The sequence below is a fragment of the Oryctolagus cuniculus genome, chromosome 19, assembly GCF_051225735.1.
Source record: "Oryctolagus cuniculus isolate XC-2025 breed Fujian yellow rabbit chromosome 19, ASM5122573v1, whole genome shotgun sequence".
In the NCBI taxonomy this organism is placed as follows: domain Eukaryota; kingdom Metazoa; phylum Chordata; class Mammalia; order Lagomorpha; family Leporidae; genus Oryctolagus; species Oryctolagus cuniculus.
Genome location: NC_142885.1, coordinates 70,449,070 through 70,459,218, shown reverse-complemented (window position 1 = coordinate 70,459,218; position 10,149 = coordinate 70,449,070). Strand labels below are relative to the sequence as shown.

General features: G+C 62.8%; 1 protein-coding gene across 7 annotated transcripts; it reads right to left on the bottom strand.

The window, feature by feature from the left end:
• Positions 1-869: 869 nt before the first annotated feature.
• Positions 870-8,886, bottom strand: RNPS1 (RNA binding protein with serine rich domain 1). Of its 7 annotated transcripts, none has more exons than XM_089321426.1 (10): positions 8,263-8,886; positions 7,596-7,690; positions 6,615-6,704; positions 6,160-6,346; positions 5,802-5,957; positions 5,144-5,335; positions 4,829-4,931; positions 4,526-4,679; positions 1,990-2,131; positions 870-1,627 (listed from the first exon to the last, which is right to left on the bottom strand). In XM_089321426.1, exons 4-10 carry the CDS (start codon positions 6,228-6,230, stop codon positions 1,528-1,530), a joined length of 918 nt encoding a protein of 305 aa, XP_089177552.1. In that variant the 5' UTR covers positions 6,231-6,346; positions 6,615-6,704; positions 7,596-7,690; positions 8,263-8,886; the 3' UTR covers positions 870-1,527. The 7 variants fall into 7 exon arrangements, with proteins under 7 accessions (XP_089177552.1, XP_089177551.1, XP_069920214.1 ...); XM_089321425.1 differs by having other exon boundaries at positions 8,364-8,886; XM_070064113.2 differs by having other exon boundaries at positions 8,827-8,886.
• Positions 8,887-10,149: the final 1,263 nt, after the last annotated feature.

Here is a 10,149-nt window from a genome sequence, read left to right as displayed (position 1 = left end):
TCCTAGGGAAGGACCACCATGCGGGGACTGGCCAGGGATGCCCCTGGGCGCCCTGCAGGGCTGTAAACACCCCAGGAGGCCTGAGGGAGGCTGCCCGGTGTCTGCTGGGCAGCATGGCCTGGGGGTTGAGAACAGACCACCCAGCGTGTCCATGGCAGGGGTAGGGGGGCAGGCTATCGCAGAGCCGCGGTGGCACTGCTCATCACCACCTGCTGCTTCCAACTCTCTGGAAACCCCGCAAGGGCACAACAGAACTGGCCACGTGTGGAGGCAGGGCGAGGAGGGAGCAGTGGGCGGCGAGGCCGGTCAGCACTGGCCACGTGTGGAGGCAGGGCGAGGGGGTGAGGAGGGAGCAGTGGGCAGGGAGGCCGGTCAGCGCTGGCCACGTGTGGAGGCAGGGCGAGGGGGCTAGGCCGGTCAGCGCTGGCCACGTGTGGAGGCAGGGCGAGGGGGCTAGGCCAGTCAGCGCTGGCCACTCGTCGAGGCAGGGCGAGAGGGAGCAGTGGGCAGGGAGGCCGGTCAGCACTGGCCATGTGTCGAGGCAGGGCGAGGGGGCGAGGAGGGAGCAGTGGGCGGCGAGGCCGGTCAGCACTGGCCATGCATTGAGGCAGGGTGAGGGGGCTAGGCCGGTCAGCGCTGGCCACCAGCACTACTCCAGCAGTTCCAGTGCCTCCCCATGGTGCAAACCCATCTCTGAAGTGGACGCAGTGCACAAACTCTGGTCAGGTGGAGTAGGAAGCTCCCAGATGCCGGCCGTGGACACACCCCTTCCTCCTGGGCGCCCCCTCGGGACCCCGGGCCCCACAGGCCACCCGGCAAGCTGCTGTGGGGACCAGGGGCAGGGGCGAGGCAGTAAGACCAGACCAGTCTGAGTTCTAACCTGGGTTTATTCAACACAATTCTCCCATCTACACAACAAAGCACAAACACAACAGGTATCTAAAACACTACAAAGTTACAAAACTCAAAACAGGAATTTGATAGTACTGACTGTACACTAAAAGCCGAAGAGCAATGTACACGTTGCCAAGGTAACCAGCAGGCCCACCCTGAGTGGCAGGTGCCAATGGGGGTTTCCATGACGACCCTGCAGAGCGGGCTCTCGGCTCACGCGGGACCTGGAGGGCGTGCATGAGTATGGGGAGACAGAGCCACTCGTGGCCACCCTCCGGCCCAACAGGAGCTGATGTAGGACAGCTGTGCCCAGCAAGGGTGAGCAGGCTACGGCCTGGCCCAGGCCACCTGTGGGAGGGTCAGTGCACTCCCAGGCGGAGCTGCGTTGTACCAGGAGCCTCGCTCGTCCCTGCCGAAGGGACTCTTGGGAACCAGGAACGGGTGACTTTGGAGGGCACAACCCCACACCAGCAGGGCTGCAGCCAGACGACCTGCAGAGACGTCTCCACTGCGGCCTCTGAGCCTGCCTGAGTGAGGAATTCCCTTTCCTGCCGATCCTTTTCCGGCTAGGAAAGCGACAAAACTGAGGAGGATGGGACACAAGTTACAGGGCACGAGTTTCGCTGGCTCTGCTTATCGGGAGGAGTTGGAGCTGGAGCGGCTCCTGTGGCGGCGGCGGCCGGGAGAGCGGGATCTCCGGCGCACGGGAGACCTGCGCCTCGGGGAGCGAGACCTGTGGGAGGAGGAGACAAGCCAGACTGGCAGCAGCCCAGGACAGGCGCTGCAGGGCGGGCCGCCCCCTCTCGGGAGCTCTGCTCTCTGCGCTTCCCCGGGGCTCTCAGGGAAGGCCAGGAAGGCGGGACGTGGCCTCTGCCCAGGGACTCCCCCTTCTCAGTTCAGAAAGGCAGCAGCCCACAGCTGGTCACAGGACCCGGAAGTCTCCGGGGGAGGTCCTGCCACACCACTGCTCAGACTGAGAACAGCATCTGTCCTGGCTGCGACTGCTTTCTGCTACTGCAGCAGTGGACGGCCCCAGTCCCTGCGGCACACGAGGGTCGCAATCAAACACAATCAAAGTGGCCCGAACGGAATTACCTTCTCCGCATCCGCGGGGGTGACCGGCGCCACATAGGAGGCGGTGGGAGCATTCTCCTGGGAGGACTGAACCGCCGAGGGGGCGGCCGGGGCCAGGGGGCCAGCACAGCAGTAGCGGTGATCTCCTGGCCATCGATCTGTCCTGTTGAAGCAAAGGCAGAGTCAGAGCATCGAGCACGCACCTACCCTAGGCGAGGCACAGCGGACGGGACGCAGGGTCCGCACGTCCTAGCTGACGACCCCTCAGAAGTACAGGCACAGCTCAGCCAGCACCCAGGGATGGGACTCAGCCCTGGGGAGAGAAGTGACAGGCGACCACGGGGCCTCAGGGCTCAGTGGGGCTTTCTTGGCAGGGCATGAAGGTGCTGTGGGGAATTGAGAGGCCCGGAGAAGCACCTGTTAGGAGGCTCCTGCAGCCCTGAGGCTGTGGCATCAGAGGGGGGAGGTGCATGGGGATAGCACGGAGACACCACGTGTGGGCAGTGTGCTGGGCAAGCAGTGAAGGGAGGCAGGGAGGACGGAGGCCCCGGGGACCCAGGGGAACAAAGGGCAAAGGGAATGGAGGCAGCCGCGCGCCCCAGGTGCTGCCCCGGGCTAACTCAGGAACTGGACTTGCGTTCACAGCGCACTCAGAGGCCCAACTTCAGCAAACTCAGCCTTAGGCGGCCTCTGGCTCACAGCCAAGCCAGCCCCAGGGCAAGGGCTGCAGCGACAGCAAAGACCACCCTCCTCCAGTCCCCTGCTGGAGGCAGTGGGCACCCACTCCATCTGAGGGCGCACACACAGCCCCACCCTCCCCAGTCTCAAACGCTAGCCAACTGCAGACTCTGAAGCGAAGAGGCAAATCACAAGGCCAGAAGCAGGTGGGAGCGACACAGTTCACACGGAGTTCCCAGAACACTCCAGAGGGATTCAAGTCAACTGAAAGAGAAGCTGGCTAAGTACTGGGAGAACTTAATACCCAAAGGCGATTTTTCACAGAAACTGGGAAGCTACTCAGGCGTTCCCTCTCCTCCCTGTGGGCTGCCGAACTCAGCCCCAGCCCGACTACAGCAAGCAGGAAGCTGGGCAGAGGCAAGCCCGGCATTCCTTACCGTGCCGACTGAAAGGCAACACAAAAATGGTCATCTACAACTACTCATGTGCTGTGAAGACCGCTCCGGGCCGGCGCCACGGCTCACTTGGCTAATCCTCCGCCTGCGGCGCTGGCACACTGGGTTCTAGTCCCGGTCGGGGCGCCGGTTCTGTCCCAGTCGCTACTCTTCCTGTCCAGCTCTCTGCTGTGGCCCGGGAGTGCAGTGGAGGATGGCCCAAGTGCTTGGGTCCTGCACCCGCATGGGAGACCAGGAGAAGCACCTGGCTCCTGGCTTCAGATCAGCGCGGTACGCCAGCCGCAGCAGCCATTGGAGGGTGAACCAACGGCAAAGGAAGACCTTTCTCTCTGTCTCTCTCTCTCACTGTCCACTCTGCCTGTCAAACAAACAAACAAAAACCAAACCAAACAAAAAAACACACACACACTCCACTCGGGGCCGGTGCTGTGGTGTAGCGGGTAAAGCCACCCCTCGCAGTGCCGGCACCCTCCATAAGGGTTCAAGACTCAGCCGCTGCACTTCCGATCCAGCTCTCTATGGCCTGAGAAAGCAGAAGATGGCCCAAATCCTTGGGCCCCTGCACCTGCGTGGGAAGACCAGGAAAAAGCTCCTGGCTTCACATGGGCCCACCTCCGGCCGTTGTGGCCAACTGGGGAGTGAACCAGAGGATGGAAGACCTCTCTCCGCACCTCTCCTCCTCTGTGTAATTCTTTCAAATAAATAAATCTTAAAAAAAAAAAAAAAAAAAAAAAAAAAGCAAGCAACACACTCTGCTCCACACAAACAGCTCTACACATCACAAGCAGCTGAAGGCCACAAGTATTTAAGAGTAAGTTTTGTGATTTCAGCAAACCTACCACTCAACAAAGGAATCCTAAAAATACTGGCAAACAAAAAAATGACTCAGAAGCAATGAAAAGGAAATAAAAAGCCCAACAGGGGCTGGACTATGGCGGAGAGGTTTGTGAAACCACAGCCTACAACCTCCAGCATCCCACACAGTTGCCAGTTCAGTCTCGGCTGCTCCACTTCCAACCCAGTTCTCTGCCAACACGCCCGGGAAAGCAGCAGATGGTGGCCAAGTACTTGGGCCCCTGCTTCCCCACGGGCGACCAGGATGGAGTCCCTGGGTCCTGGCCCGGCCCTGGCTGCTGTGGCTGAGGAGTCAAACAGCACATGGGAGACCTCGCTTTTTCTCTGTGCCTGTCTCTCAAATAAATAAATCTTAAAAGAATGAGAAAAGCCAAGCATATCTGTATAGCCTGTCTGATATTTAAGCTTTTAACAGAAAGTTCCCTAAAATGCTGATACACTCATATTGTGGGATGTTTTTCCAAACCAAGTGTGCCACAAAAACATGTTTCTGGTAAGCACACCCGCACTGGAACCCCAGAGCTCCCAGGAGGGCTCAGAGGCCGGAGCGCGCCAGCAGGGCCACCGACCTCCGTCCATGTGCTTCAGTGCCTTCTCGGCCTCGTCCGGGTTCTCAAACTCCACATAGGCGTAGCCTTTGGACAGGTGGGGGTGCATCCTGTCCACAGGCATGTCAATCATTTTAATCTTCCCATAGGTGGAAAATATCTCCATGATGTGGTCCTGGAGGAAAGAAAGCTCATTCAACCACCCATTACTTCATCCTGCGATCAGCCTCCGAGGCCTGTGTAATACTCGGGAGTCAGCCAGAGCTCTGCCGAGCCCCGCACCCCCGCACACCCCACGGTCCCGCCTGGCTCCGGGACCCTCACCTTGGTCACGTTCCTGGTGAGCCTCCCAATGTGCACTTTGGTGGGTTTAGGGGACGGGCTCCGTCTTTTCCTCTCCTTTTCATCTCTTTTAGGGGGTTTGGATCTGAGTGAGGAAGACAATGAAACACCACAAGAAACAATTCCTGTCAATTCAAAACGCACTGGACTCCCTTTAGTGGAAGTTACCTGCGTACCCAACACTTTCTAAGGAAACTCTGCTACCAGTGTATGCATGTCACCCCGGCTTACAGCCTATCGGGACAGAAACACTCGGTGCGTTTACCGCCCGGCCGGCACGCGGGCTGGCCTACTCACTTGGAGCGCGAGCGCCGTCTGTTGTCGTGCCTGCGCCGGGAGGGGCTCGGGGAGCCAGAGGAGCTGCTGGAGCTGGAGCTGCGGGAGGAGCTGGAGCTGCCGGAGCGGCTGGACGCCGAGGAGGAGCTGGAGCCGCTGCTGGAGCCCGTGCTGGTGCTGGAGCCCGAGCTGGAGCTGGAGCTGGAGCGAGACCTGAGGCAGGACACCAAGGGTCACCCCCGCAACAGGCGGGAGCTGCTCCTCCACCAGACCCCGGGCGTCTGCACGCTTGCGCTCTCCCGCCTGGGGGAGGCGCCCCCTGCCCAAGCGCCTGGAGGCAGGCAAAGGGACCCGGCCACTTTCCGCCTGCACAGAAGCCTCTCCCGCTGAGGCCCTCGGCGCAGCCAGAGCCGCCAGCTCTGCCCGGGAGGCCGCTGCTCACTGACTTGGGCCGGTTTCCAACCACCAGGATAAGCTCCCGACCGGGCAGTGTGCGCACACGGCAGCGCAGGACACGCCGCACGCAACACCACTCTCCCTGCCATCACAGAAAGGAGAAAGGCCGTCCCTCCGTACACCCAGAGCAGACCCTGAGCGGCCTGGCACCGGGGTCTCCGGCACCAGCGTGCAGGTGCGTGTGGAGAGGCGGCTGTGGCTGCCGCCGGCCGGCCCGCCCCACCTGGTGCTGCTGCTGCCGCTGGAAGCGCTGCGCCGCTTCCGCGCCTTGTCCCGGCCGCGGTCCTTCTCACTGGACTCCTTGGTGGCCCCTTTATCTTTGGAGCGGTCCTTGGACTTCTCGTCAGAGCGGTCTTTGCGCTTGGTAGGAGAGGGAGCCCTGCACGGTGAGGAAGAGTGTGAGAGCGCTTGCTCCTCCGAGCAGGCCCTGAAACAGCACACCCAGAAGAGGGGGTCCGGGAGACTAGAGACCCCGGTGCCCGAGCACTCCGGTGGGCCGCACTCTCCTCTTCCCCTCTCTCAGGGTCCCTAGCGGTGAGCACCCCCGATGTAGCACTAGAAAAATCTGGCAGGAGGATTACCTAGTGCTGGACTTTTTATTATTTTCTTTGACTCCTAGCAAGCTCTTCTTTTTCACTCCTGATAAATCCATCCTCCCTTCTGAGGTGTTCAAAGCGGCAATGGCGGCCTCACTTATCTGAGCTCTCACTTCTAACTCGACTCTGAGAAACGGTCCCTAATCGATTGCAATTTACGCCAAAGAGCAGCCTAATAACAAGATAAAAGGATGTAGAGAGTGAACGAATTGGCAAGGCAACAAATTCACTTTGCAGTACAAAGCTGAGCACACACGAAGGCAGTCAGGAACACAGCAAGCAGCAGGTACCCACAGGACCAGGGCATGCGGGGCAGCCACCACTTCCCCACGGGGCACAGGTCAAGCCGGCACCCAGCTCCTCCCTGAGGCGGCGGGTGGTCCCCGTCGCTTTATCCTAGAGTTTCGTTAAGGGTGACGGGCCCTCAGCAGCACACTCACGAGGAGGACAGGGAAGCCTAACGCGAGTGTGGCTGGCGGATCAGGCCTCGTCTCTGCTGTGGTTCCCCTCCAGGACACACTGGATTACGACTGGAGACAAACATCGTTTCAGAAGTGGTTGGTATCAGCACCGAAACATTTACTACCCAAGCACGAACACTTAGAGAGTAGTGAAAGCGATTCTCAAGTTGTCAATAGCAAACTGTAGTGCTAAGCACGACGCGTGCAGGGGGAAGATTCGCACGAGGCTGTGATTTAAAGAAAAAACGAGATGGTGGCTCCACACGCGCCAAGAAACCCAACAGAGGGACCGCAGAGCCCCAGTGGTGGCTACTGAGCATTAAACATTACTTCAATTTTTCTGTACGGTTAGAACTTTTAAAAAGACGCAAGTGTGTATGCGGGGGGAAGCTGACACTTGAAACTGGGCGAGATGCTCACTTCATTTAAGGGCTGGCCAGGTGCCTGACGCCAGCACACGGTGAGCAGTCACGTTAACCAGTTACTCAAAACCGCTCATCTCGCACCCAGGCTTTCCACGAGGTTCTGCACAACCGCGTGACCTGTGAGCAGGTGCGGCTGCTCGTTCCACCGCACACCGCGCGGCCGCAGCCCCGCAGCTGGGCAGGCGCTTCCACGTGATGCCGATCCACGTTCTGACCCAGGAAATACGAGGGCTGGCTGTGGACACTCCAACGAGCGGCAGAGGATCCCCGGGCAGCTCCTTGCCAAGGCTGCTCTCTTCAGAATGGCTGCCTCCAAACCATAAGGGACCACGGACACCCGGTCAGGCTGGTGTCCTGGGACAACCCCTGGGTGTAACTCAGCCAAGAGCCCCGGCCTCGCTGTGGACCCTCAGCAGCCACTGTCCTCTCTAAGGCCTCTGGTCGCCAGTTTGTTACCAGCAATGCGGTGACAACAACCCCCCTTCCAGCATTTTCAAAGGCAGTAACCAATGAACTCACGAAACAGACCCCGCACCTGGTTGAGGCCCAACAGAAGTAACATGAAAAGGGGTTTCCAGAGGCTCTCCTCCCCGCACCGGGAGCCTCAGAAAGGTCATGGAAAATACCTATCTGCAAAGAACATGCGTAGATTTCATTTTTTTGCACCAAAATCTATCTTTTAACTCCCCTTTCCATGAATTTTCCGAAGTTCCACACACTCCCAATTCCTGAATTCAACAGTGTCCGTGGGCCCCACCGTGGGATCACTCGGGGCAGCACGGCCACTACCGAGCGCGCCAGGAGTAACCTGGAACTGCCTTGTAGCGCCGTCACAAACCAGGTAAATCCACTTAGAAAACACTGGACACCCCACACCCAGCGGGAACTGCATTTCCCTTTTTCCCCTCCGAGTCGTCCTTTGAACCCCAGCCCGGGCTGGCTGCGCCGCGGGCCCCGTGAGCAGCGGCCACCTCGCTGGCCAGGGCGGCGACCCCCGCCCCGCCCCGCCCCGCCCGAGGACGAGCCCCGGTGCCCTCCCGAGGACGAGCCCCGGTGCCCTCCGGGAACAAGCCCCGCCGGTGTCCTCGGGACGAACACCGAAGAGCCACGGGGGGCGCGCTCGCTGTGCCGGGCGCGGTCGGCAGCTAGAAAGCAAAGGTTGAGGTTCTCTGTCCACACAAGTCCAGGGCCCGGCGCGGGACCTTGGTGACCGCCCCCGTCCTCCGGAAGGTGCGCGTCCAACAGCCAGAGAGAGGAGAGAACAGTTAGTCACGTCTCGAGCAGAAGGGGCCCCTCCCCGCACCGGAGCTGGGCCTCACGCACGGTCCACGCCAACAGCACGGCGGCAGGCGGCCCCGCGCCGCGCCGGCCCGACCTCGCCACGGCGCCGGGACCCGCCGGCAGCGCTGGAGCCGCCCCTCGGGCAGCGCGCGCCGCCTTCCCGGGCGTCCCACACAGCGGCCCCGCCGCCCCCGGCGCTCGCAGGGAGGGCCCGGCTCCCCAGCCCGCAGGAGCGCCGCCGCGGAGCGGACCCAGCCGGGCGGCTCTTCCGTCGGCGGCGGCCCCGACCACTTCCGGGCCGCGGCCTCGACGCCTCCCACTCCGCCGCCCCGGGCCACATTCTTTCTTTCCGAGTTCCGTGCCGCGCCGCCCGGCCGCCGCGCCATCGCGGGGCTGAGAAGCCGGCTGGCTGCACGATGCGACCCTCCCGGCCTGGCGGGCGGCCCCCGCAGCTCGGATGCGGTCGGATTCCGCCCCCAACTTACATCTTCCCGCCGCCGCCACCTCCTCCCGCTCTCCTCAGCCGCCGAGGCCGGCGCTTTTCTGTCGTCAGAGCGAAGGCGCGGGAACGTGCCGCCGTGCGGCGCACAGCGATGACGCAAACGCCTCAGCCAATGGGCGCGAGCTGCGGAGCGTTCGGGGCAGCGGACGTGGGTGGGGAGCGCCGTGAGGGTCGCTGGCTGTGTCTCCCCGGTCAAGAGGGCTCTCGGCCTTGGGCAGCCCCTTTCCGGAGCTCCCGGAGCGGGCATGGCGACTTGCCGGGGCCCCGGGGCCGGCACGGACGGGGCTGACGAGGCCGCGCCTCTGCGAGCGCGTGCGCACTGGGGGCGGCGGGTCTTCTCGCCCGGGGGTCTTCTGGGCGGTAGCCTCTCCAAGGCCGGCCTAGAGGGCTCGGAGGGATGGGCCGGCGCAGGACGTGGGTTAGTGCGGTCAAACCCCACTGCTGCAGAGGGAGCGGCGGGCGCGAAGGCCCGGGAGGCGCGGTCGGAGCCGCCTGGCAGGAGCGGCGGGTGGGGAGGGCTGGGGAGGGGGCTTCTGTGGGATTGCGGAAGGAAGGACGGCGCCCTCGCCCCAGCTGGCAGCCAGGAGGGCTGGGGGGAGCAGCGGGTGCAAGCCAGGGCCTTGGAGAAAGCAACCAGCGGGCAGTCGGAGAGGCAGCCCGGGTGCGGGAGGGTGGGGGGAGCGCTAGAGCGGTCGGGGTCTGCGGGCGCGTGAGACTCCCTTCCCCATCCAGGAGGGTCCCCCTGCCCTCACCCTTCACCTGGAGCCGAGGGGGGGCAGCGGTCGGGGTCTGCGGGCGCGTGAGACTCCCTTCCCCATCCAGGAGGGTCCCCCTGCCCTCACCCTTCACCTGGAGCCGAGGGGGGGCAGCGGTCGGGGTCTGCGGGCGCGTGAGACTCCCTTCCCCATCCAGGAGGGTCCCCCTGCCCTCACCCTTCACCGGGGGCCGAGGGGGGCAGCGGTCGGGGTCTGTGGGCGCGTGAGACTCCCTTCCCCATCCAGGAGGGTCCCCCTGCCCTCACCCTTCACCTGGGGCCGAGGTGGGCAGCGGTCGGGGTCTGCGGGCGCGTGAGACTCCCCCATCCAGGAGGGTCACCCTGCCCTCACCCTTCACCCGGGGCCGAGGGGGGCAGCGGTCGGGGTCTGCCGGCTCATGAGACTCCCTTCCCCATCCAGGAGGGTCACCCTGCCCTCACCCTTCACCTGGGGCCGAGGGGGGCAGCGGTCAGGGTCTGCGGCGCATGAGACTCCCTTCCCCATCCAGGAGGGTCACCCTGCCCTCACCCTTCACCCGGGGCCGAGGGGGG